General features: G+C 34.1%; 2 protein-coding genes across 3 annotated transcripts in view; one reads left to right on the top strand and one right to left on the bottom strand.

Annotated features, from left to right (window-relative positions):
• Positions 1-23,992, bottom strand: part of LOC144440872 (divergent protein kinase domain 1A-like) — a 50,457-nt gene that overhangs the window by 6,231 nt on the left and 20,234 nt on the right. The window contains exon 2 of one of the 2 annotated variants that reach the window (XM_078130307.1): positions 23,603-23,700. The exons of the other annotated variant lie outside the window; for it this stretch is intronic. Within the exon in view, the coding sequence (XP_077986433.1) occupies positions 23,603-23,677 (75 nt within the window). The 5' untranslated portion in view covers positions 23,678-23,700. The remainder of the gene's footprint in view (positions 1-23,602; positions 23,701-23,992) is intronic. 2 annotated transcript variants of the gene reach the window in all.
• Positions 9,624-23,992, top strand: part of LOC144440873 (small ribosomal subunit protein uS7) — a 39,068-nt gene continuing 24,699 nt past the window's right edge. The window contains exon 1 of the mRNA XM_078130310.1: positions 9,624-9,627. The gene's annotated coding sequence lies outside the window, so the exon portion shown is untranslated. The remainder of the gene's footprint in view (positions 9,628-23,992) is intronic.

Raw genomic sequence — 23,992 nt, 5'->3', positions numbered from 1 at the left:
GATTATGTACGTATATCTATATAGCCCAAATCTATGTGATTTTTATACATAATCCTATCAAGTCAATGCTATAATGCTCCAAGTATGATTCTACCAACTAATACGAGCTATATGCGAGTATACATAGTCTGCTGAATTATATGAGGAGCGTTATGACACAAAACTAACTTTGATTTTACAGTCTCATATATTGATACTAAAACACTTATATGTATCTCATGATTATTGCAAGCAGTGATGAACTGTCTATTAAAGTGGGGATATGGATGACAAATTGTTATTTAGTTTTGATTTTTAATTTATAAAAAATTTTTATCATGGCTTCCTCCTTGAAAAATCAATGTGAAACAATACATGCCAAGCCCTTGTTTGTGACTCAAAATAAATTACAAAAGATTAATAATTGTGTAAAATGTTTGATATTGTACGTACAATCACAAACTTTTTACACAGTTTTTTAGCTTTTTGCAATGTATTTTGTGTCACAAACATTTTGCAATTTATTAATGTTTTGCAATTTATTGAGTTACAAATACAGACTTTGTCAATGTTGTTTCATTTAAATTTCAACTAAGAAGCCATGATAAAATTGTTTTATAAATTAAAAATACAACACAAATACCCAATCTTCATCAATAATAATATGATAAAAAATATTTGAATTAACAAATGTAATAAAATCAGTTGGTTCTATCATATCATATCATACCATATTGTATTATTTGTATATTATATGATATAAGTTATATAATTGTACCATATATCACAATAATATCAAAACTAGGCAAAGCCCATAAGCTCACCCAGGGTAGATTTATTTGTGACCCGCTAGGCCGCTGCCCTACGATGATATTGTAGATAACGACCTCCACGTGGAGAATGCACATAGTGAACACACATTGCCTGGCCATGAGGGCTATAGCATCCGTTTATTACACCCGAGCGTGTGATTCTGGTAACTCACAGTCATGAGGGGGTAATGAACGGGTGCTATAGCCCGAATATAGGCCAGGCAATATGTGTTTTATAATAAACCTCATGCCGTGTGAACTCGCGGTGGCAGACGACATTGTCAGAAGCTGCCATTTTGACCTGCTGTGAACGCGCGGTGGTCACGTGACCATGTAATAGTCATTCTATTTTCCTATCATGTGACTGATTCTAGAGATCATGGCACAGCATTATCACTAGGTATATTATAATACTGTATATAGAACATGCATGCGTAATCATTGCGCCGCAATGCATCCTTGGGTAAAAACCACCAAAAAATATCACATAGTATATAGGACATGCATGTGTACTAGTCATTGAGCCAGTGCATGAGCTATTAAATATTATACCATATCTACTTTATTATAATTTTGTCATATTACATCATAATTCCATGGATTTATCATTAAGATTTGTCATACGATACCTATACAATGTAATTTAGAAAGTGATGAACTATATATAAACTTGTCGCATAATTCATTTTACAATTATTATGATGGATGTTTGCCTGAAGACATGCATTAATGTAATAAAATGTTTCTTTTCTTAATAAAAGTCCTGTAGCGGTTAGTTTTGCTATGAATAATAGGTATAGCCTTAGATAAACCAATATTCCTATATTTAGTCCACTATTACTAATAAAATGTCAATGCAATAATGAACAGGAAAGTGAAAGATGCTGATTTAATAACTTTTTTTATGTATGAAGTGAACAATGACAGTTACATTGGTAAGTAGGTAAAACATGTAGCTCACTTCCCATCATTTTACCCAGGTTCTCTACAAGTATATTTTGTCAATGATGGTAAGTTTTTAAAGTGTACTTGAGTTCCCTGGTAATTTTACAAGGGTTCCCTACCAATGTTTTAGTTAAATTAAAGGTGGCAAGTAGGTAAAATCTACCTGAGTTCCCCAGTAATTTTACAAGGTCCCCTAAAGGTGTTTTTGTTAGCTAAAGGTGATCAGTAGGTGGGAAGTAGGTAAAATCTAAATGAGTTCCCCAGTCATTTAGTACCACGGTTTTCTACCGGTGTTTTAATGATGGTTTATGGAAGTCAACCATTGAGTATACTATATCAGTCAACCTCCCAGCCAGCCTACTATGGCATGGTGGCTACATATCTACATGTAGACTATGGTAATACTGATATACACATCCCAGTCACATGATCAATAAAGATACATTGTAACTATATTGATCAACTCAAAGCTACATATATACTTTATGTAAATTCACAATGTTATAATCAATTCATATTGATATTCATCATGTATTAGTCATTCATTTTCATATTACACAATAATGTAAATACAGTTCTATAAATACTAAAGAATATGCCAAATGCCACTTCTATGTAATCAATAAATTAATAAATAAAGGAAACTTTTACGATCAATTCAAAAGCTTAGCTTCTAAAAGAAATAATCCTTTCCTTTTGACAGTTCTGTGACAGTTCATCATATTACAAGTATTCTGAAATTTTGTAGGTACATATAACTTTAATATTTATTATCAGTTAAATTATATTAGTTTAGTAGGGAACCCTGGTAAAATGACTACGAAACTCAGGTAGATTTTACCTGCTCACTACCCTAAATACAAACAATTGTAGAAAACCCAGTAAAATGACTGTGGAATTCAGGTAGATTTTACCTACCTACCACCCTCAGCTAAAAACACTGGTAGGGAACCCAGTGGTAAAATGACTGAATAATGTTCACTCCTGAAGGTCGATTTCACCTACTCACTACCCCAAACAAAAAAAACTTGTAGAAAATCCTGGTAAAATGACTGGCGAATTCAGGTAGATTTTACCTACTTACCACCCTCAGCTAAAAACGCTGGTAGGCAACTCTAGTAAACTGACTGGGGAACTAACATAGATTTTACCTACCAAAAACACTGGGAGAAAACGCCAAAGGATTCAAAATATTATCCAAGCTACATGTAAATTGTCTAATATTCAGTAGATTCAGAGACTGTTTAGGTTTTGATGCTTGCTAGCTGTTTATTTTTTCCCTCTCCTTCCTTTTTAATTTACAGTCACATACAAGCCAAAACACCCAATATTGTAATGTGATATTGTACTGTCATGCCACATGTATTTATAGCACTCACATCAAGTGTTAAATAATGTTTTCATTTGCTATATTTCTTTAGTTTAGCATGCAGAAGTTGAAACATACTTTCATACTTGATAGAAACACTATCAATGATAGGGGCATAGTAAAATCCGATGTAGTGTACATGTACATGGCAAGATTTCTTGTTGGCTGTTACGTTTACTGTCGTTTGTGCTTATGTGAGCACTCGTTACATACATCTGATATAATACCACAGGTTTTCCCAAAACCAATCTCACACTTACAAGTAGATAACCAGAATCTGTCTTACAATAGAACACTCAACGTTCAAAATTGAAAAAAAGAGAATCACCAAACAATAACGATAACATCATTGTCTGTGCTCTGTGCTGGAGCTCTTTTTGAACAGAGCGCTCTAAAGTATTGTACCCGTATGTTTTGGCACCTTACACGTTTTCATTGGCTAAGTGAATTCACTCAGCGCTCTCGCATGGCTCAGAAAAACCTATGGCATTGTGTCAGATGTATGTACATGTAACTAGCTCTCACAAAAGAACAAATGACAGAAAACGTAGGAGACAACAAGAAATTGCGCCATGTATATTTCATCGCACTTTAATCAGATTGTAAAATGCTATACTTGGGTTGTTATGGGTTACACATAGATAAATACACTGACAAACATCTTTCACATGAATACTAGCCAAATGTCATCATTGTCTTCATAAAACATTCACAAGTCACTATGAAATTATTTACAAACTAATAATCTTACCAAATTAAATGAATATTTAATTTCACCTTTTTCTACTGGGACAAGTTTCTTTCACTGTAATTTTTACATAAATAATCATTATTTTATGATATTGAGTTATTTGTCGGTTACTCTGTTACGAAACTATAGAAAACTTTATCACATAGTAAATGACAGATAACATAGTCTATGTTAGAATGACTCATGCATGCAACACATCTACACATGTACAAATGTATGTATAGAGCAACTGGAATATTATTTACTGTTACTATGGCAACGACACAATTATGGTCAGTTATACATGACATACTCAAGATCATCAAAATTTGAAATACTTTTTGTTGCTTGTGAAATGAAAGCATGTAAATTTCTAATAAAAAATATAAAATATCAATATTGAGACTACTAATCTACTGGTGAAGACAACTTTCTATGGATCTAAGGGATACAAATCGTACTCTCAACTATTTATGTGTCGGCCAATGTTCTCCCCACTACAGAGAAAGCACAGTGGAAACACCATCCTTGCCATCTAGGCTGCCATGCCTAGCAGCTTTGTACCGTGCTTCACAAGTGTTCTACACTTTAGTAATCTTTGAATGACAATATCATAATAATACTTTCACATGAAGAGAAATGGCTAATCCCAATGTACATGTTTGTATGTGTTAAAATAAACATGTCAGAGTTTCTTCCAGTGTTGAAGACACGCACTTAAATGCTGATCTCTATGCAAACTATTATGCAAATTACCATGTTATTTATATGTAAATCAATATGCAAATTAACCATCATTCTTGCAATCTATCCTAGGGTGAACACAATGACATTTCATACAAAAATGGACATATACCTGTACTTAATACAAGGTTTTGCGTCTAGACTATAGGTAAACTTCTGTGACTTCACAAATCAATCAATCAATCAAAAGAATTTGTATAGTGTGAAAATCCAATACCACATAAAAATTGTACTATGGCGCTCAACAGGAACAATAGTAGATCACTGCAAAAAGTTAACAGCTCTTGCAAAGAGATGTATCTTGATATCGTTATGCATTTATCGACATTGGGTGATGAATGAAGTTCAAGTGATATAGCACTGGCCGATATAAGAGGGGCGCCGCTCACAAGGACACAAGCTCACCATATGACTTTGTATTACAACAGAGTACATGAAGTAGACTTTTGTTGTTTGCGCAAAGTGAACAAGTTGTGGGTTAACAAATAACACAACTGCCAAGTTACTGTCAGAACTGCTCTAGACTAAGGGCAAAGCATCATGGGTACATGTATGTAAATAATGGTAGGAGTTTGACAAGGTTTCAAGAAGTGTGAAGCTCCAAACATAGTTTACTTTAACTTACCCATGATGCCTCACCCCAACATAAGCAAAGCTCTTCGGAGCAAGACTTGCCAATTTTTGTTGCTCTGTTTTAGAAAGGTTGCATGTAGCAGCAAGATTGTGAAAATATGTTTTTTGTGGTTTTCTGATCTAAGCATATGAAATGCAGCTATGATGAAACCAACCATACTTTTCCTCTTCAGTGGTCAACAGAGGTTACACTGACAAAGCTCCTCAGACATAAAATATTTTTCTATTCAACTTCACAGGAAATCATTATTATATCGTTATTGTGACTGTCAATTTGACAAAATTCTCATATGTCAGTGTTTTGCTGAAGTTTGGTAACCCTGGTAACAGAGGAAGAAATTTGATAAACTTTATATTGATTTCTATACCTAATTTCCGGGGTGAAATCTGGTAAAATACTATGGTAACTCGGGTAGATTTTACCTACATACCGTTTATAACAAAATCACTGTGTCCATTTCGTTCATTTTGTTCTGTAACTACTTTCTGTTTGTATAATTTACAAAAGAAGTAGAAAGAAGAGAAATTCACTTGTGTGAATACATGTATGTAATTCAAAATATAATTGTGGCACAAAGAATCTTAGCAAAAATTATATATCATATATACAATATATGTTGTCATGGCAACATGTGTAAACATGCACTGTTGTTTTGCATAATTTGTTTTGAATAATTATACCTTTGTAAATTCTAGGCAAGACAGGAAAGTTACAATTACCTTGATGAGGCATATAACTATTATTCAGTAGAAACTGGAAATTACTTGGAAAAATCTGTCACACAGGATATCATTTAGAGAAATGACAATTCTATTGCTATTGTGTAGTTATATTTGTAACATTGTCGTTACTTCACTATTAGCAGACTTAACACCAGATTTCCCCAGAGATTTGGCTATCTGTCGTCACAATGTCATTATGTGTGAATTGTAGGGCAAATGACATTGTCAAGCCAGCCCAGCTAGTCATTGCAAGTCTCTCAACTTCTATAACGCAAGATACATGTAAGCAAATGACAAGAGTTTCACTGAATGTCATCCACCAAAATACCAAATTCATTCTGCTTTTAAAGAAAACAACATTTACCAGCCTATAATAATGCATTCATGACAGTTTCACTTTAAGTTTCCTTTTAAACACTTTTAATAGAGTATTCAGTAATGAAGTAGTCAAGCTCCTATCGTTACCATTTACACCTCCACTCACATAGTCTAGTTCCTATACGGTATCGTTACCATTTACACCTCCACTCACATAGTCTAGTTCCTATACGGTATCGTTACCATTTACACCTCCATTCACATAGTCTAGTTCCTATACAGTATCGTTACCATTTACACCTCCACTCACATAGTCTAGTTCCTATACAGTATCATTACAATTTACACCTCCATTCACATAGTCTAGTTCCTATACAGTATCATTACAATTTACACCTCCACTCACAGTCTTGTTCCAATACAGTACCGTTACCATTTACACCTCCACTCAGTCTAGTTCCTATTCAGTTTCATTACCATTTACACCTCCACTCACAGTCTAGTTCCTATACAGTATCATTACCATTTACACCTCCACTCACACAGTCTAGTTCCTATACAGTATCATTACCATTTACACCTCCACTCACACAGTCTAGTTCCTATATGGTATTGTTACCATTTACACTTCCACTCACAGTCGAGTTCCTATACAGTATCGTCACAATTTAAACCTCCACTCACAGTTCAGTTCCTATACAGTATCGTTACCATTTACACCTCCACTCAGTCTAGTTCCTATACAGTATCATTACCATTTACACCTCCACTCACATAGTCTAGTTCCTATACAGTATCATTACCATTTACACCTCCACTCACATAGTCTAGTTCCTATACAGTATCATTACCATTTACACCTCCACTCACATAGTCTAGTTCCTATACAGTATCATTACCATTTACACCTCCACTCACATAGTCTAGTTCCTATACAGTATCATTACCATTTACACCTCCACTCACATAGTCTAGTTCCTATTCAGTTTCATTACCATTTACACCTTCACTCACTAGTCTAGTTCCTATACAGTATCATTACCATTTACACCTCCACTCACAGTCTAGTTCCTATACAGTATCATTACCATTTACACCTCCACTCACACAGTCTAGTTCCTATACAGTATCATTACCATTTACACCTCCACTCACACAGTCTAGTTCCTATATGGTATTGTTACCATTTACACTTCCACTCACAGTCGAGTTCCTACACAGTATCGTCACAATTTAAACCTCCACTCACAGTTCAGTTCCTATACAGTATCATTACCATTTACACCTCCACTCACATAGTCTAGTTCCTATACAGTATCATTACCATTTACACCTCCACTCACATAGTCTAGTTCCTATACAGTATCATTACCATTTACACCTCCACTCACATAGTCTAGTTCCTATACAGTATCATTACCATTTACACCTCCACTCACATAGTCTAGTTCCTATTCAGTTTCATTACCATTTACACCTCCACTCACATAGTCTAGTTCCTATACAGTATCATTACCATTTACACCTCCACTCACAGTCTAGTTCCTATACGGTGTTGTTACCATTTACACCTCCACTCACATAGTCTAGTTCCTATACAGTATCATTACCATTTACACCTCCACTCACATAGTCTAGTTCCTATACGGTATCGTTACCATTTACACCTCCACTCAGTCTAGTTCCTATACAGTATCATTACCATTTACACCTCCACTCACATAGTCTAGTTCCTATACAGTATCATTACCATTTACACCTCCACTCACATAGTCTAGTTCCTATACAGTATCATTACCATTTACACCTCCACTCACATAGTCTAGTTCCTATACAGTATCATTACCATTTACACCCCCACTCATAGTCTAGTTCCTATACAGTATCATTACCATTTACACCTCCACACAGTCTAGTTCTTATACAGTATCATTACCATTTACACCTCCACTCACAGTCTAGTTCCTATACAGTATCATTACCATTTACACCTCCACTCACAGTCTAGTTCCTATACAGTATCATTACCATTTACACCTCCACTCACATAGTCTAGTTCCTATACAGTATCATTACCATTTACACCTCCACTCACAGTCTAGTTCCTATACAGTATCATTACCATTTACACCTCCACTCACATAGTCTAGTTCCTATACAGTATCATTACCATTTACACCTCCACTCACAGTCTAGTTCCTATACAGTATCATTACCATTTACACCTCCACTCACAGTCTAGTTCCTATACAGTATCATTACCATTTACACCTCCACTCACATAGTCTAGTTCCTATACAGTATCATTACCATTTACACCTCCACTCACAGTCTAGTTCCTATACAGTATCATTACCATTTACACCTCCACTCACATAGTCTAGTTCCTATACAGTATCATTACCATTTACACCTCCACTCACATAGTCTAGGTCCTATACAGTATCATTACCATTTACACCTCCACTCACATAGTCTAGTTCCTATACAGTATCATTACCATTTACACCTCCACTCACATAGTCTAGTTCCTATATGGTATCATTATGATTTACACCTCCACTTGAGTGGTTTAGTTTAAACCACATTGGCATCCAGACTGTAATGACATGGCTGACATCATATACATGTAGTACATTGTCTGCTTGTTTAGTGTTACATTGTCAACTTGACATTCAAGAATCAATAAACTAAGCCTAGTCAAGTCATATGATTGGCTATCACCCACCTTTCCTTGATGTGAGCAGGGAAAATAGTGGAAATCTCATATGACTTGACTCAAGATTATGAGGTGAAAATGATGGACATACTCAACCAGTTACTACAAACCTCAGACGATCTTTATTAGTACCAACGTTTCGGCAATACACAAACTGCCTTCTTCTGGGTAATATTCTAGATTACAATAAACACAGATGGTTGAGACTCTCATGTATTTTAGTCTGATCAATTGCAGACACTCATTATATGTCTTAATTGGCATGGAACGTGTGTCATTCCTGGTTGTCATTAACAGGCAAAGTCATGAAACATATTTCATTCCTGGTTGTCACTAACAGGCAAAGTCATAAAACATATCTCATTCCTGGTTGTCATTAACAGGCAAAGTCATGAAACATATTTCATTCCTGGTTGTCACTAACAGGCAAAGTCATAAAACATATCTCATTTCTGGTTATCATATCTAGGCAAAGTCAAAGCTATTATAAATGTCACTCAGTTTGAGGAACACGCTTTACTAATAATACTGCTTCATTCTAATTGACAAACTGTAATGTTAAATTGTGTGACACATCATTATCAAATTAGAACACTTCACAAGAGTACATGTATTGTATATATTAATCCCTGTGATACAAACATTTCTGACAAGCGTAAGAGAATAAAACAAGCCACATTCAGTAAATGTCAGAGAGTGTCATTATTTATTAAATATATTTCTAAATTGTTCTGTTCCGAGGATTTCTCCTTAATTAATTCTTATTCATTCTCTGACATTATAGTAATTATGTTCCTTTGGTCTACAATGTTTTATCAGCTTGGATAGTTCTTTTAACTTTCAAATGAACACACTGCATGCAATATTGATGCTGGAACTTCATGTATGAAAGAACTTGACGTGATGTATATTTACACGTACATTGCTGTACTTCCCAGTACATTGTTAATATTTTGTACCTTGTTAATATTTCGTCAAAAAAACACAAATACACTGAACATATTGTGTTATTTCCAGGACAAGATAGACATCCATAAAAAATAAAAATACTGAATACATGTACCAGTATATACATTATTTTCACCAAACACTATATGCCATCTAGACTAGCACCAGTCCCTTGGGAGATTTTTTTATAGTATTATTTCATAGTTACAGGTAGTCTCCTAAGGGCTATATGTATATTCACCTGACCGTTTCACAATCAGTCACTCACTCAGGTTATCATTTCACACAAAAGAATGCAGTTGTGTTTTTACATACCGGTATAGTTATTTTAGTGAAATCACGAATAAAAGAAGCCTGGAGAGTTAGCAAGTCTATAAATACTACTATGTGTTTTATTTCCTATAGCTGCAACCACAAAAATATCATGACATTTCTACTATGTTACTTTCAGAACAAAATAATTGCTCATTACCATAAAAATGTCCTAAAACTACAACCACTTCCACAACAAAATATCTTGTTTTATTTATTAACTAAAACATTTTACCATAAAAATATAATAAACATGATATGAATACTTGTTTTCATATCTTAAAAATGCATGACTTTATCATGAATATTACATAAAATTGTAAATATTGTAGAAACTAATTTCAAACTACTATACATAATATTCTTAGCAGTACATTGTATAAAAGTTGACAAACAGTTATATAGTCTTAAAGGTCCAGTCGTTTGTCTGCTTGTGTAACCACTGGTGAGAGAGTGCATTATATCAGTGGAAGGATCGCCCGAATCTTTCAGACTAATACATAGGAATTGACTTGTTTTCATGGAACTGTTCATCATCACAACATAAAACGTACAGGACAATCTGAAATATCGATTTCACATAAAGTAGTATGTTTGATTATACATTCAATTCTCTCACAGTGAATAACTCTATTTATTGTTAAGCTTTCTTTGACATCCACACAATGATGATGTTATAACTGATTCACGTTCTGTCAGTCTCTAGCCTGTCTTCATTCTTTACAATCTATAATCGAACAAAATGTTCTTGTTCATGCCGTTACCATGGTGATGGTGATGGTAAACTGCTATTTGCTGTAACACATGTATGTTTAAACAGACAGAATCAGAAAGATAATACATGTAAGTGTCATCAGTCAGTACAGGCATCAAAGTATGATACATGTTGTAAGTTGTGTGAATTTTTCTTTGGGTAAAAACTATAGATTGTACTCGGTATAGATTGTACAAGTGTAATTATTTAGTTGCGCTTGACCAACTTTTTCTAGAGTGTTCTCCCCAGGCTTGATTATAAGGATGGTGACTCATTTGCATATTAATTTACATATAAATAAACATGGTCATTTGCATATTGATTTGCATAGTGATCATCATAAATTATGCATGTCTTCAACACTGGAACAAACTCTGACATGTTTATTTTAACACATACACACATGTACATTGAGGATCCATCATTTCTCTTCATGTGAAAGTATTATTATGATTTTGTCATTCAAAGATTACTACAGCTCAAAGAGGGTAGAACACTTTTGAACCACGGTAGAAACCTGCCAAGCATGGCAGCCTAGATGGCAAGGATGGTGTTTGTACTGTACATTGCTTTCTCTATTGTGGGGAGAACACAGCACAGTAGAAACCTGCCAAGCATAGCGGCCTAGATGGCAAGGACGGTGTTTGTAACATGCTTTCTCTACAGTGGGAGAACACTGTACAGGTGTGCCAAACAGCCAGAAATTTAATCTGAAATTCACGAATTTATAGTTTGGATTAGGATTAAATTTTAAGTCTGAAGAACAGTTGATTAGTAGAAGAGAGAAAGTTAGTTCAGAACTAAAGAATAATCACAGGTAATCCTTAAGGCTCCACTGATAAAATAACAATGCTATGAATAAAACCCTGACCTTAAACAATTGTAGTCTGTAAGATCATGGATCTATTATTGAGATCAATAATAGATCCATCGGAAGATAAAGACATTTGCAGCCACACTATCAGCCAGTAAAAAGCCTGATGGGGCTGAACAACATGATGTATCTTACAGTGGTTTACAAGCCTGATAGCGCTGAACAACACAACATATCTTACAGTGGTTTAGAAGTCTGATAGGGCTGAACAACACAACATATCTTACAGTGGTTTAGAAGTCTGATAGGGCTGAACAACACGACATATCTTACAGTGGTTTAGAAGTCTGATAGGGCTGAACAACATGATGTATCTTACAGTGGTTTACAAGCCTGATAGCGCTGAACAACACAACATATCTTACAGTGGTTTAGAAGTCTGATAGGGCTGAACAACACAACATATCTTACAGTGGTTTAGAAGTCTGATAGGGCTGAACAACACGACATATCTTACAGTGGTTTAGAAGTCTGATAGGGCTGAACAACATGATGTATCTTACAGTGGTTTACAAGCCTGATAGCGCTGAACAACACAACATATCTTACAGTGGTTTAGAAGTCTGATAGGGCTGAACAACACAACATATCTTACAGTGGTTTAGAAGTCTGATAGGACTGAACAACACAATGTATCTTACAGTGGTTTACAAGCCTGATAGCGCTGAACAACACAACATATCTTACAGTGGTTTACAAGCCTGATAGCGCTGAACAACACAACATATCTTACAGTGGTTTAGAAGTCTGATAGGACTGAACAACACAATGTATCTTACAGTGGTTTAGAAGTCTGATAGGGCTGAACAACACAACATATCTTATAGAGGTTTAGAAGTCTGATAGGGCTGAACAACACAACATATCTTACAGTGGTTTTAGAAGTCTGATAGGACTGAACAACACAATGTATCTTACAGTGGTTTAGAAGTCTGATAGGGCTGAACAACACAACATATCTTACAGTGGTTTAGAAGTCTGATAGGGCTGAACAACACAACATATCTTACAGTGGTTTTAGAAGTCTGATAGGACTGAACAACACAACATATCTTATAGTGGGTTAGAAGTCTGATAGGACTGAACAACACAACATATCTTATAGTGGGTTAGAAGCCTGATAGGGCTGAACAATATGACATAGCTTACACTCTAAAATAATTCGCGGTCAAAAAAGTTTTGCAAAATGATTATGATATGTTCCAACAAAGACTTTTGTGTAGGGTGGTATGGTTCCACAGCATGGTACACGTATAGTAGATTGACCAATTGTTTTCTGTTAAACAGCTGGCACTATTAATAGTTATTATTGCTCTACAACCTACTACATCTACATTTAGAAAGACTGGTGTAGTCCAACTATAGGGTTTCCATTGACAGAGCTGAAAACTGATTTACTTGTTTGCTTGTTGTCAATTTAATCTATAACTAAAAATATATCTAACTGCAGTTATTCAGTCAAACACACAATAAAATATTTTCTGTTGTGTCCAAGTGAAATGTAGCGCTAACATAACATGCATGTTTATCTGGAATTATTGCTGAAGATAGGAAAAAGTTTTTTTCACCGGTACAATGGAAAAGAACAAAATTTGTATGTGTATGACATAATATAATATAATATAATGTAATGTAATGTAATGTAATATAATGTAATATAATATAATATAATATAATATATATACTCAATATACATAACATCTTGGATAAGACCCCCTCTAAGGAAATGGTGGCATTTAGACTTAGGCACCCTGTACATTGAATAAGACACCCCACCCCCCACCCCTCGTAAGGAAATGGTGGTATTTAGACCTAGGCATCCTGTACACTGAATAAGACCCCCTCTAAGGAAATGATGGTATTCAGACTTTATTTCTGTTATATTATAAAGTAGATCTGGTGGTAATTTTCAGCTTGAATGGAGTTGACGTTATCATTCAATTCCAGATATGAGATTGGTTTAGCTGTAGGCAAATTTCACTTCTGTCACTCCGTCTCCCTTTCTGCTCACTTAGTGCAGGAGAAGCACATTACTATACTCCTATATTTGAAGTGGATTATGTTCATGTAGTTTATTTCTACCACCTACATAGTTTAGCTGTGAGCTACAGTGGTAGAAAGTAATCATTTTATTGTTATTCCTGTGGTCTGAAAGCCATGCTGTCTAAACAAACATACATACGTATGTACGTACGTATGTACGTGCGTGCGTGCGTGCGTGCGTACGTACGTACGTACGTACGTACGTACGTACGTACATCCATCCATCCATCCATCCATCCATCCATCCATCCATCCATCCATCCATCCATCCATACATACATACATACATACATACATACATCCATCCATCCATCCATCCATCCATCCATACATACATACATACATACATACATACATACATACATAGTTACAAGTATGAAATTGTTTGTGTTGCAGTCAACACTGTAGGCCCTCCACCCATGAGGTCCAAATATCCAACCTTAAAGTGGAATAATATTAATAAACATTACTACCTGCTGTGAACTTACATTTGTACATGTATTGCTATCTATGGCATGAATAGTTATTGCTTGTGGCGATATTATGTACTTGGGAATATTTTCATTTTCATTCATTTGCATAATCAGTCTATTCAATGTAAAACGTCATCAAAACTCTGGTTTTAACACAATTCCATTGTTGTTATGATTTATACCTTCACTCACACAGTCTAGTTCCTATACAGTATCGTTACCATTTACACCTCCACTCACATAGTCTAGTTCCTATACAGTATCATTACCATTTACACCTCCACTCACATAGTCTTGTTCCTATACAGTATCGTTACCATTTATACCTCACTCACGTAGTCTAGTTCCTATACAGTATCGTTACCATTTAGACCTCCACTCACATAGTCTAGTTCCTATACAGTATCGTTACCATTTACACCTCCACTCACATAGTCTAGTTCCTATACAGTATCATTACCATTTATACCTCCACTCACATAGTCTAGTTCCTATACAGTATCATTACCATTTATACCTCCACTCACAGTCTAGTTCCTATACAGTATCGTTACCATTTATACCTCCACTCACAGTGGTTTAGTTAGAAACCACACTGACATCCAGACTAGACACTATGATACAAGAATAATACATCTACATGTAGAGCAGAATTCAAGCAGAACAGAATTCCAGAACAGTTGGATCTGGAGCTACATGTATAGGCTGTAAAGCCTGCATTCAGAATACACCTAAGTAAAACCTTTAAGTAAGTACATATACTAATACTAAGAGAACACACATGTATGTAAGATGTGAAATTTAAACAATGAAACAAAGCCAACTCTGTAGTATGTGCTTAAAAGGTGATTGTTATCAAAACGCCAAAACCTTCCTCAAGCTATCTACTCTAGTGACTTGATGAGAAATGTAATCTATATAAGTAAGGTCACAAAGTCTTGCAATGCTGGGTAGGATATTAGCCCAAAGACTTAGCTATCTGATTCAGTAATGTTGTTCTTTTGCCAAACATTGACAAGCTCTATCACCATTTCACATGGATATATTTTTCAGTCAACCTGTTCAAATTGTTACAAAAACCAGGCAAATAAAAACCACTTGTATTAAAAAGTTACCAAAAATCATTCTCACAAACCAGAACTGTTACTTCTTCCGCTACACTTTGAACGAAATAATCTGGACAGCACGTTTCAATGGTGCCGTAAAGGAGGCTGTGTTTTGCAACGATGCCAAAAATTGACACATAAGATTTTTTGAAAATAAGAGAGAAAAGTGTCTGGAATGATTTAATCAGTTATAATAGTCAGGTTACTAGCATCTTGTTATATGGTTGGCAATAGTTTTTCATCATAGACATTATTTTGTAAAAGATTTTACAGGTATTTGTCTAAATTGTTTCCTGTTATGTAGGAATTTTTTTTAGTTATTTTTGTAACAATTTTGGTATAAATGAAAATAGTTAGCATTTATTTGTCCATGTAACATGCTGGTCTAACAGTTGGTTTGTCTAAAGTATGACACTGACATTCTCATTTTATTTATTTTAGGAGAATGAGACATCTGAACAATGGCTATATAATTATGAGTATATAGTTCACTGGTCTAGCAAAGAAAAGAAAAGTTATAAGTAGATATGATCCCACACTACAAATATTTGTAGATTACACATCTGAAAAAATTCTCTCAATCTAAATATCATCATTTCAGGCAAAAACTTTTACATCAATTCAAATAGAGAGTTATTTACAGATTTCATGTTTAAAATAGAAATGATAATAGTTACAAAGTTTGCATGAGATTATGATTTTGTATGACTGATTTTTGATAGGATAATGATTAGTACAGAGAAGTATTTACATTTGATACTCATCTGACAAGTATTAAGGCATAGAATTTTGCTATGCTTCTAGATACAAGAATTAGGGTGTGGTTATGGACTCGTGACATCAGGCAAATTTCAAGTTGTTCATGCTTTGATTAATAGATTGAAAGAATTAACATTTATAACAATCTTTTATCCTGAATATTCTAAATCGTTTATATCTTAGACCTTTTAAAGTACAATTGCTATCAAATCGTGTGTAGTGACTTAGCATTGGTTATATCATTATTGTTACCCTTTGTTCTTTAACAACTGACACACTATTTTTAAAGTGTGTAATAACATAGACTACAAGATACAAAGCTCTAACATAAAGTAGAAATCATCACTCTGCAAGGACTGCATTATATTGATGGTGCCTAGCCTCACGAGTCAAACCTATATTGCTTACATAATGAATGGATGGATTGATTGAATTCACACTCACAGAAGATGTACAATGTATACTGTATGATTGATGTATTAATAAGACAATATCAGTAAGTTGAATTAAAGTTTGATCTGATTATCAATGATTCAGTCGTGTACAACACCTTAGCATTAGATCAAACATCAACACAGTTCAGTACACTACAGTATAATGTATAGTGCTTTGGAAATATTATATCGAGACCTAAGGTTGAGGCATATATACATGCATGCAACATGCATGATGGAATTGACTGATCAAACACTAACAGTCTTTTACAAATAACAAGTCTTCATCATTCAAACACATAGACACCCCCCCCCCCCCTCACAACACTAATGTCTAATGTGCAGTTTATTGGTGTCTGTTATGTGGTTACGGTTCTACAATTCACTAGAAAGTTCGTAACATCATACATACATGTGATTGTGAATCACAATCTTGTGATCATACATATAGCAATGTCTACATAAAGAAATGTGAATTGATCGAATGACATGACAAGTCAAACACCTATGCCTTATTCAAGGGTTCTTTTGAAGAAAAACAATTGCTCAGTGTTAAGGTTTAAATTCTCTAGTCTGATCTTTTGTGGTGTAGTTGTATTCAATATTCAAATTTTATCGTTTCATTTGGGTAGCACTAGGGTTTATTCTATATCACTGTATAACAAAATATGTTTGTGGACAGTATTACAGAAATCTTATGACCAAAATTTAAAGTTTTCAAATTAAAATTCACCCATGTTTAATAAAAAAGTAGACTTTTGTTCCAAACAAAAACGTGAAAATTGTTCCCTGGACGCCTTCACTCTTTGTCAACAGCCTGACCAATATTCAGAACATATGACCTTATGGACATAGGTGCCTCTTCAGTTTTCTAAATATTATTAAGGAAGCCAGAACATGCCTGAGGTTTATTCTTTAATGAAAACTCACGGCCTCCTGCAAAGCTTTATCATACTACTGATGCACATAACTGCATGTGCTGCTGCACAGCATTGTATATATTTAATAGGCAACTGGCCACAATCACATAAGAAAATGTAGTCTAAATAACAGTGGAATCATTCTCATAGTCATGATACATGTATTGTAACTGGAATCAGTCTGATGGGCAGGATACTGTAACAGTGGAATCAGTCTGATGGGCAGGATACTGGAATCAGTCTGATGGGCAGGATACTGTAACAGTGGAATCAGTCTGATGGGCAGGGTACTGGAATCAGTCTGATGGGCAGGATACTGTAACAGTGGAATCAGTCTGATTACAAATTACGAAGAGTGTCACTTGCCAAACTTTGTCTTAAATACATTAATTTTATTTCATTGATTTTGGTACATAGCAATATAAAATGAATGTATAGTTCAACAGACTGTCGGCATGCACACTTCATTATAAACAATTGGCTCCACAAATGAGTGACAGACAGACAAAAAACAAAGCTTCTCTGTACAAACAATAATATCTACTTACATCTATCTATCTCATGACTAATATTATAATACTTACAGTCAACAAAATTACAATCCAGTGAATAGAGTTTGTCAAACACTGTCTACAAGTATTACTACTCTATATTTGTATGGTATTACATTTTGACAAATCACATTTGCTATGGCAGATGTAGTCAAGAGTTGACATTTGAAAAATAATTGATGACTGCCGTAATAAAAGAAGGGAAATATGATAATATTTGTACAGGTTCCCATTACAATTTTGAAGGGGAACACTAGTGGAAGGTCTGGAATACTCTGGTAAATTTCTTATAACAAAAGCAATGCTGAGAAACAAGGCAAATGACTGGAGAACTCCAGTTGATTTTATCTTCTTATTGCACCATAACAAGAACATGTGTGTATGGAAGTATGTATGTACATTGTATGTATGTATGTATGTATGTATGTATGTATGTATGTATGTATGTATGTATGTATGTGTGTATGTATCATGTATGTATGTATGTATGTATGTATGTATGTATGTATGTATGTATGTATGTATGTATGTATGTATGTATGTATGTATGTATGTGTGTATGTGTGTGTGTGCCTGTGTCTATATGTACATGTATGTATGTATGTATGTATGTATGTATGTATGTATGTATACATTGTATATATACATGTATACTAATGTATGTACCGGTATGTATATGTATGTCACGTGTGTGTGTACATATGGGTACATGTGTGAGTGTGGGTATGCTTATGTATGCGTCTATGTGTATGCTTGAATGTGTGTCTATGTGTGCGTGTTTTTGTACATTTGTGTGTGTGTACATGTATATGTGAGTGTGGGTATGCTTATGTATGTGTCTATGTGTATGCTTGAATGTGTGTCTATGTGTGCGTTTTTTTGCACATTCGTGTGTGTGTACATGTACATGTATGTGTGTGTGTGTGTGTGTGTGTGTACATACGATATGAAAGAATTCAAATCATCTGCAAATGATGAAGTTATGGTGGCATATTAAATTTTATAATATAATTTTTAAAGTAAACTTTAATTATCCTAGATAATTCTATATCATCATGCTCTGGAAATTAATCTACATTTACCTCAGTCTTGGGAAATACTAGAGATATAATAAAGAACCTTGTTATGCATCGCGAATGAAGAACATGATAATTTTTTATCAACATTATTGTTAACACACCAGTAAGAATGTCCAGGGAATAATGTAATTATTAATAGTGCATTTTATTCTTGTAGTTTAGACACTTAATGATTTTCACATTTCAGTAGATTAATTTCAATAGAGTGAAGCCAACATTGGATTATTTATTGATTTTGGATATTGTTAGTTTGCAATGATACTGAGATCACAGTGTCTCTGCAGTGTTCTTAAATTTTTAAGATACTGATAACAGTGAGGGGAACCTACATTTGTATAGAGGTGTTGTATATGTACACGTTATCGCAATTTGGGTTAAAACTAAAAAGAATTAGTAAAGTAAATTACTATGAACCTCAGGTAGACTGAAAGTATTTTGTCATAGACATGAACAAAATGGTTGTGATTGTAAGCAGAGTGAATATGCATGGTAGCATACATAAAATGCAACATCATAACACAACACAACACAACACAACACAACATAACATAACATAACATAAAATAACATAACGTGATGTGATGTGAAGTGAAGTAACATAATGCAACATACCATAACATAACAAAATTATCAACAATACAGGCTTGTAACATACATGTAACATAACATAACATAACATAACATAGCATAACACAACATAAGTCTCATATTGAACATAGCATAAAGTAACATAGCATACCACAGCATATCATGACATAACAGCATAATATAACATAATATTAACAGTGAAGATACAACAGACCTTAAACTGCAAAAACCAATGCATATGCTAGTTATTTTAATTGGCATCTCAAACACATCAGAAATGTGATAAATTCATCAATATTAATACTTAACTATAAATAAATAAATAAATAAATAAATAAATAAATAAATAAATAAATAAATAAATACAATTCATAACAATTTACCTCACAGTAGCTTCTCTAACCCAGCCCCTATTGAATATTATTGTTACAGAGCTAGCAGAATGTGTACATGTGTAAGAAGTAGCCTTGTAGTACATTGTATTTGCTAACCACTAACAATACAATTAACAAGCTGATTTGTTTGCATTCACTGTAGTGTTAGTACTGATAACATTGATGAAGAACAGCCTCACATATTATCTGATCATGCCACTATAATAACATCTACATGTATGATATACAATTGTACCAGTAGATCTTAGCTGGCGTAAACTAACATTGTATTATTATTTCAAGTTGTTGGTTTGACAGCATGTGGTGTTGTGACAACATTCATGAAGAAGACACATAATGTGATCCTGTAGCTGTCCGTTAACACATACATGACGGTGTATAGACAATATAAACTATGGTAACATTGTATTATTATAAGGGGCACAGGCTGAGTTTAGATGGTTTTTGGACACAATTTTTGTTGCCTACGAAGTGTTACATATTGCATTCTACTTACTGAAGCACACTCATTCGTTACTTATACTGGTAGAAATCAATCCTGTATTTAGATATACAAAAATGTAATATATAAAAGATTTGATGACATAATTGTTGGTAGGTATCAACAAATTTGCAGAAACCCCTGTCATTATGTGAACAACGCATGGGTTGGATTGTTGGTAAAAAATAAAAAGGGACACGTCATGGCTACATGAATCGTTGTAAACATTATACTTGATTAGTTTAGCCATGGTTTTATTTAAAGTATTTTACTTTACCCACCAAAGTAAAAACAGTCTAAACTCAGCATGTGCCCCTTTAAAATTGTTAGTTTGACGGGTGGAGGGTCTATGGTTTGACTTATTAACTTTGCTGTAGTGATAGCATTGTTGAAGAAGACACATAATCTGCCCATCTAGCAAACATCTAAACTGACCTTCACATTTCCAATACATTGTAATTACAGATCTAACTACACAGTATGATACATGATGTGCACTGAACTTGAAAATCAGCTTTGCTTTTAGATTGATATATCAGTCCTTATCAGGCTTCTGTTTGAAGTGGTATAATCTGATAGGGTAGTGTGACTAATATATTGTATCTTTAATATCTTACAAACCCCTTTACTTTATGTGTGCATTTTTATATCGCTAATTGATCAGGAAACATATGGCTGATTCAAACAACATTGTATGGTGTTTTGATTAGGTATCTATCAGTATACATGAGTACAAGATGTAATCCGGTGGAAATGTGTTTTGGTTTTTTTTCAGTAGCATACTTTGTAAATAGCAGCAGCAAGTGTATGAATATATAGTTTTATTAAATGGAACTCTCTGTAGATTTTAAGGATATTGTAGTTAATTTTGTTTCATATTGTTATATTATTCCAACTTTTAAAACATAATAAATCATATCTCATTTAATGGAGAACTCTCCAAAGGTTTCACAAATGGCATAAAATGTATTCTTATAATCCGGAGCACATTTTTCTGCTGATGCAATGAAAAATAATACCCTCGAAGTATGTGTTTACCACTGTAATACTAATAGTGAAACCTTTGCGTTGGTGGATTTTGACTATGTCCTTGCCACAAATGCTTTAGGGTCTAGCTGCTATATGTGAGACAATTAAATATCACTGTCTTGCTTGCAAAGTCTCTTTGTGCTTACACAAGACAAAGTCTCTTTGTGCTTACACAAGACAAAGACAAAGACAAAGTCTCTTTGTGCTTACACAAGACAAAGTCTCTTTGTGCTTACACAAGACAAAAACAAAGTCTCTTTGTGCTTACACAAGACAAAGTCTGTGTGCTTACACAAGACTAAGTCTCTTTATGCGTACACATGTATATGTGTATTCAACCACAAACTATCATGTTGCAGGGACACCTGTTCCTTCCTACATAAGTTTTCTAATGTATTATACATGTATGTGCTAGAGTGTGACTTTTATCCTGTAAAAATTTCAACAGACAACATTAAAAAGACCACAGTAGGCATACAAAATCCAACATGGGTCCAGTTACCAGTAGATTATCTATGCCTACATGATGGTAGTATCTCTGTCTTTAGATTGCTAAATTAAATATAATAGTGAAATCTGTGTCGTGTAAGTCGCTGGTACTGAGTCATTGTATATAGGGAGATTATGTATATTGTACATATGTTGCTGCCTGCAGTTAGAAATGAAACTTATCAAATATGAATGATGAATGGATAAGGAAGATCTTTACTTTGTGATGTGACCTTTAAAACTATACCATGGTCAAATTTTATGTTTTCATGACTTACAAGACAAAATCATAGCAGGTACAAATTTATAGGCTTTACAATACAATTGGTGGTGATAATTATTGGACATTAATGACAATATGCATAATTGATAAGGCTACAGTAATTTTTTTTATTCAAAATATCAAATAAGATATGAAATTATTGTGGTTCAATAAATGGAATGTTAATATAAATTTATTTTATCAATGATAATGTGACGTATATGATTTCAGCAGTACATGTATGTATAGTATTTCTAACTATAATTTACTACTTAGACTGTCAACATACTGATAATGATATGAGCTACGTTCATGACTCCGGCACTCGCTGTTCATATCATTATCAGTATGCATTAGTATTCAGTGCTATGGAGTGAGGCGACGACTTTGTACATTTTAGATGGAACCTAGCAAAAAAGGCACGAATGACTGTCGACAGTCTCATACTCTGTATTGTACAAAATAAATAATATAAATCTTGCAATTTTATATACAAGTAGGTCAGTCATCCCTATGAACTTGAAGAGAGAAACATTACTGCAAAACTTTTGTTCACACTGTATTTGGTATAATAACTTGTTAGTATTACCGAGTCATTAGTAACTTGGTGTGATACTTGTTAGTATTACCGAGTCATCAGAAAGAGCAACAGAAGTACATGTAGAAGTAGTTATCACTGAGAATGATTTGTGGCCTTTCTAAGGTGCTGGACCAACCCAAAACACATAATGACCTATCTATCAAAGCCACCCAAAACACATAATAACCCATCTATCAAACCCACCCAAAATTACATCAACTTAGATCCTCTCAGAACAAATAAAGTATGCAGTTGTGCTTTAATGCCATTGGCTCTGTTTCGGTTACTTACATTAAAGTTTTTGGAGTATAATATGGAGTTATTTATAAATTAACTTCCATCCTTCCTAAATATACAATCATGTACATATTTTGTTGTTATTAATATGTCTACAATTTGAAGTATACATGTACATATCGGTACATGTATGAGGTCTGCAGATTTGTAACAGTGTGGTGATAGTCAAACAACTGCTACTGTTATCAAACCTAGTCCCTACACATCCTTACAAATTTTGAGTTGCATGTTACCATGGTAACAAATATTTGCTTACCATGCGGCCAGAGAAAATGATGTACTTGATACAGTTAAGGCACCCAAGGATTACTGGCTGTGGTGGTCTCATCATGGCAAATCCTCTCTCGTCAAAACCTAAAATGATGAAATTGTTACATTGTATCACAATGTAACTCTTCTAGTACTGCTCTGAACACATCATAAATTTGTAAACTGAGGTCTATTATAGCAAGTATGGGTCTGTCAACCAATCAACTACTTTTTTACTTCCACCTCCAATCAATTTCTACAATACTGTAGTTTTGGACTAAACCATTGTCATGATAGGGTGTTTACATGACTACAAGTAATTATTATTCACTTTGATATCAGCATACAAAACAAGCTTTGTACATTTTTCACACTTTGTTCGAAATCAGAATATGAT

The sequence above is a fragment of the Glandiceps talaboti genome, chromosome 10 (genome assembly GCF_964340395.1).
Source record: "Glandiceps talaboti chromosome 10, keGlaTala1.1, whole genome shotgun sequence".
NCBI classification, from domain to species: Eukaryota; Metazoa; Hemichordata; class Enteropneusta; family Spengelidae; genus Glandiceps; species Glandiceps talaboti.
The sequence above is the reverse complement of the archived record's forward strand: the minus strand, read 5'-3'. Positions and strand labels throughout refer to the sequence as shown.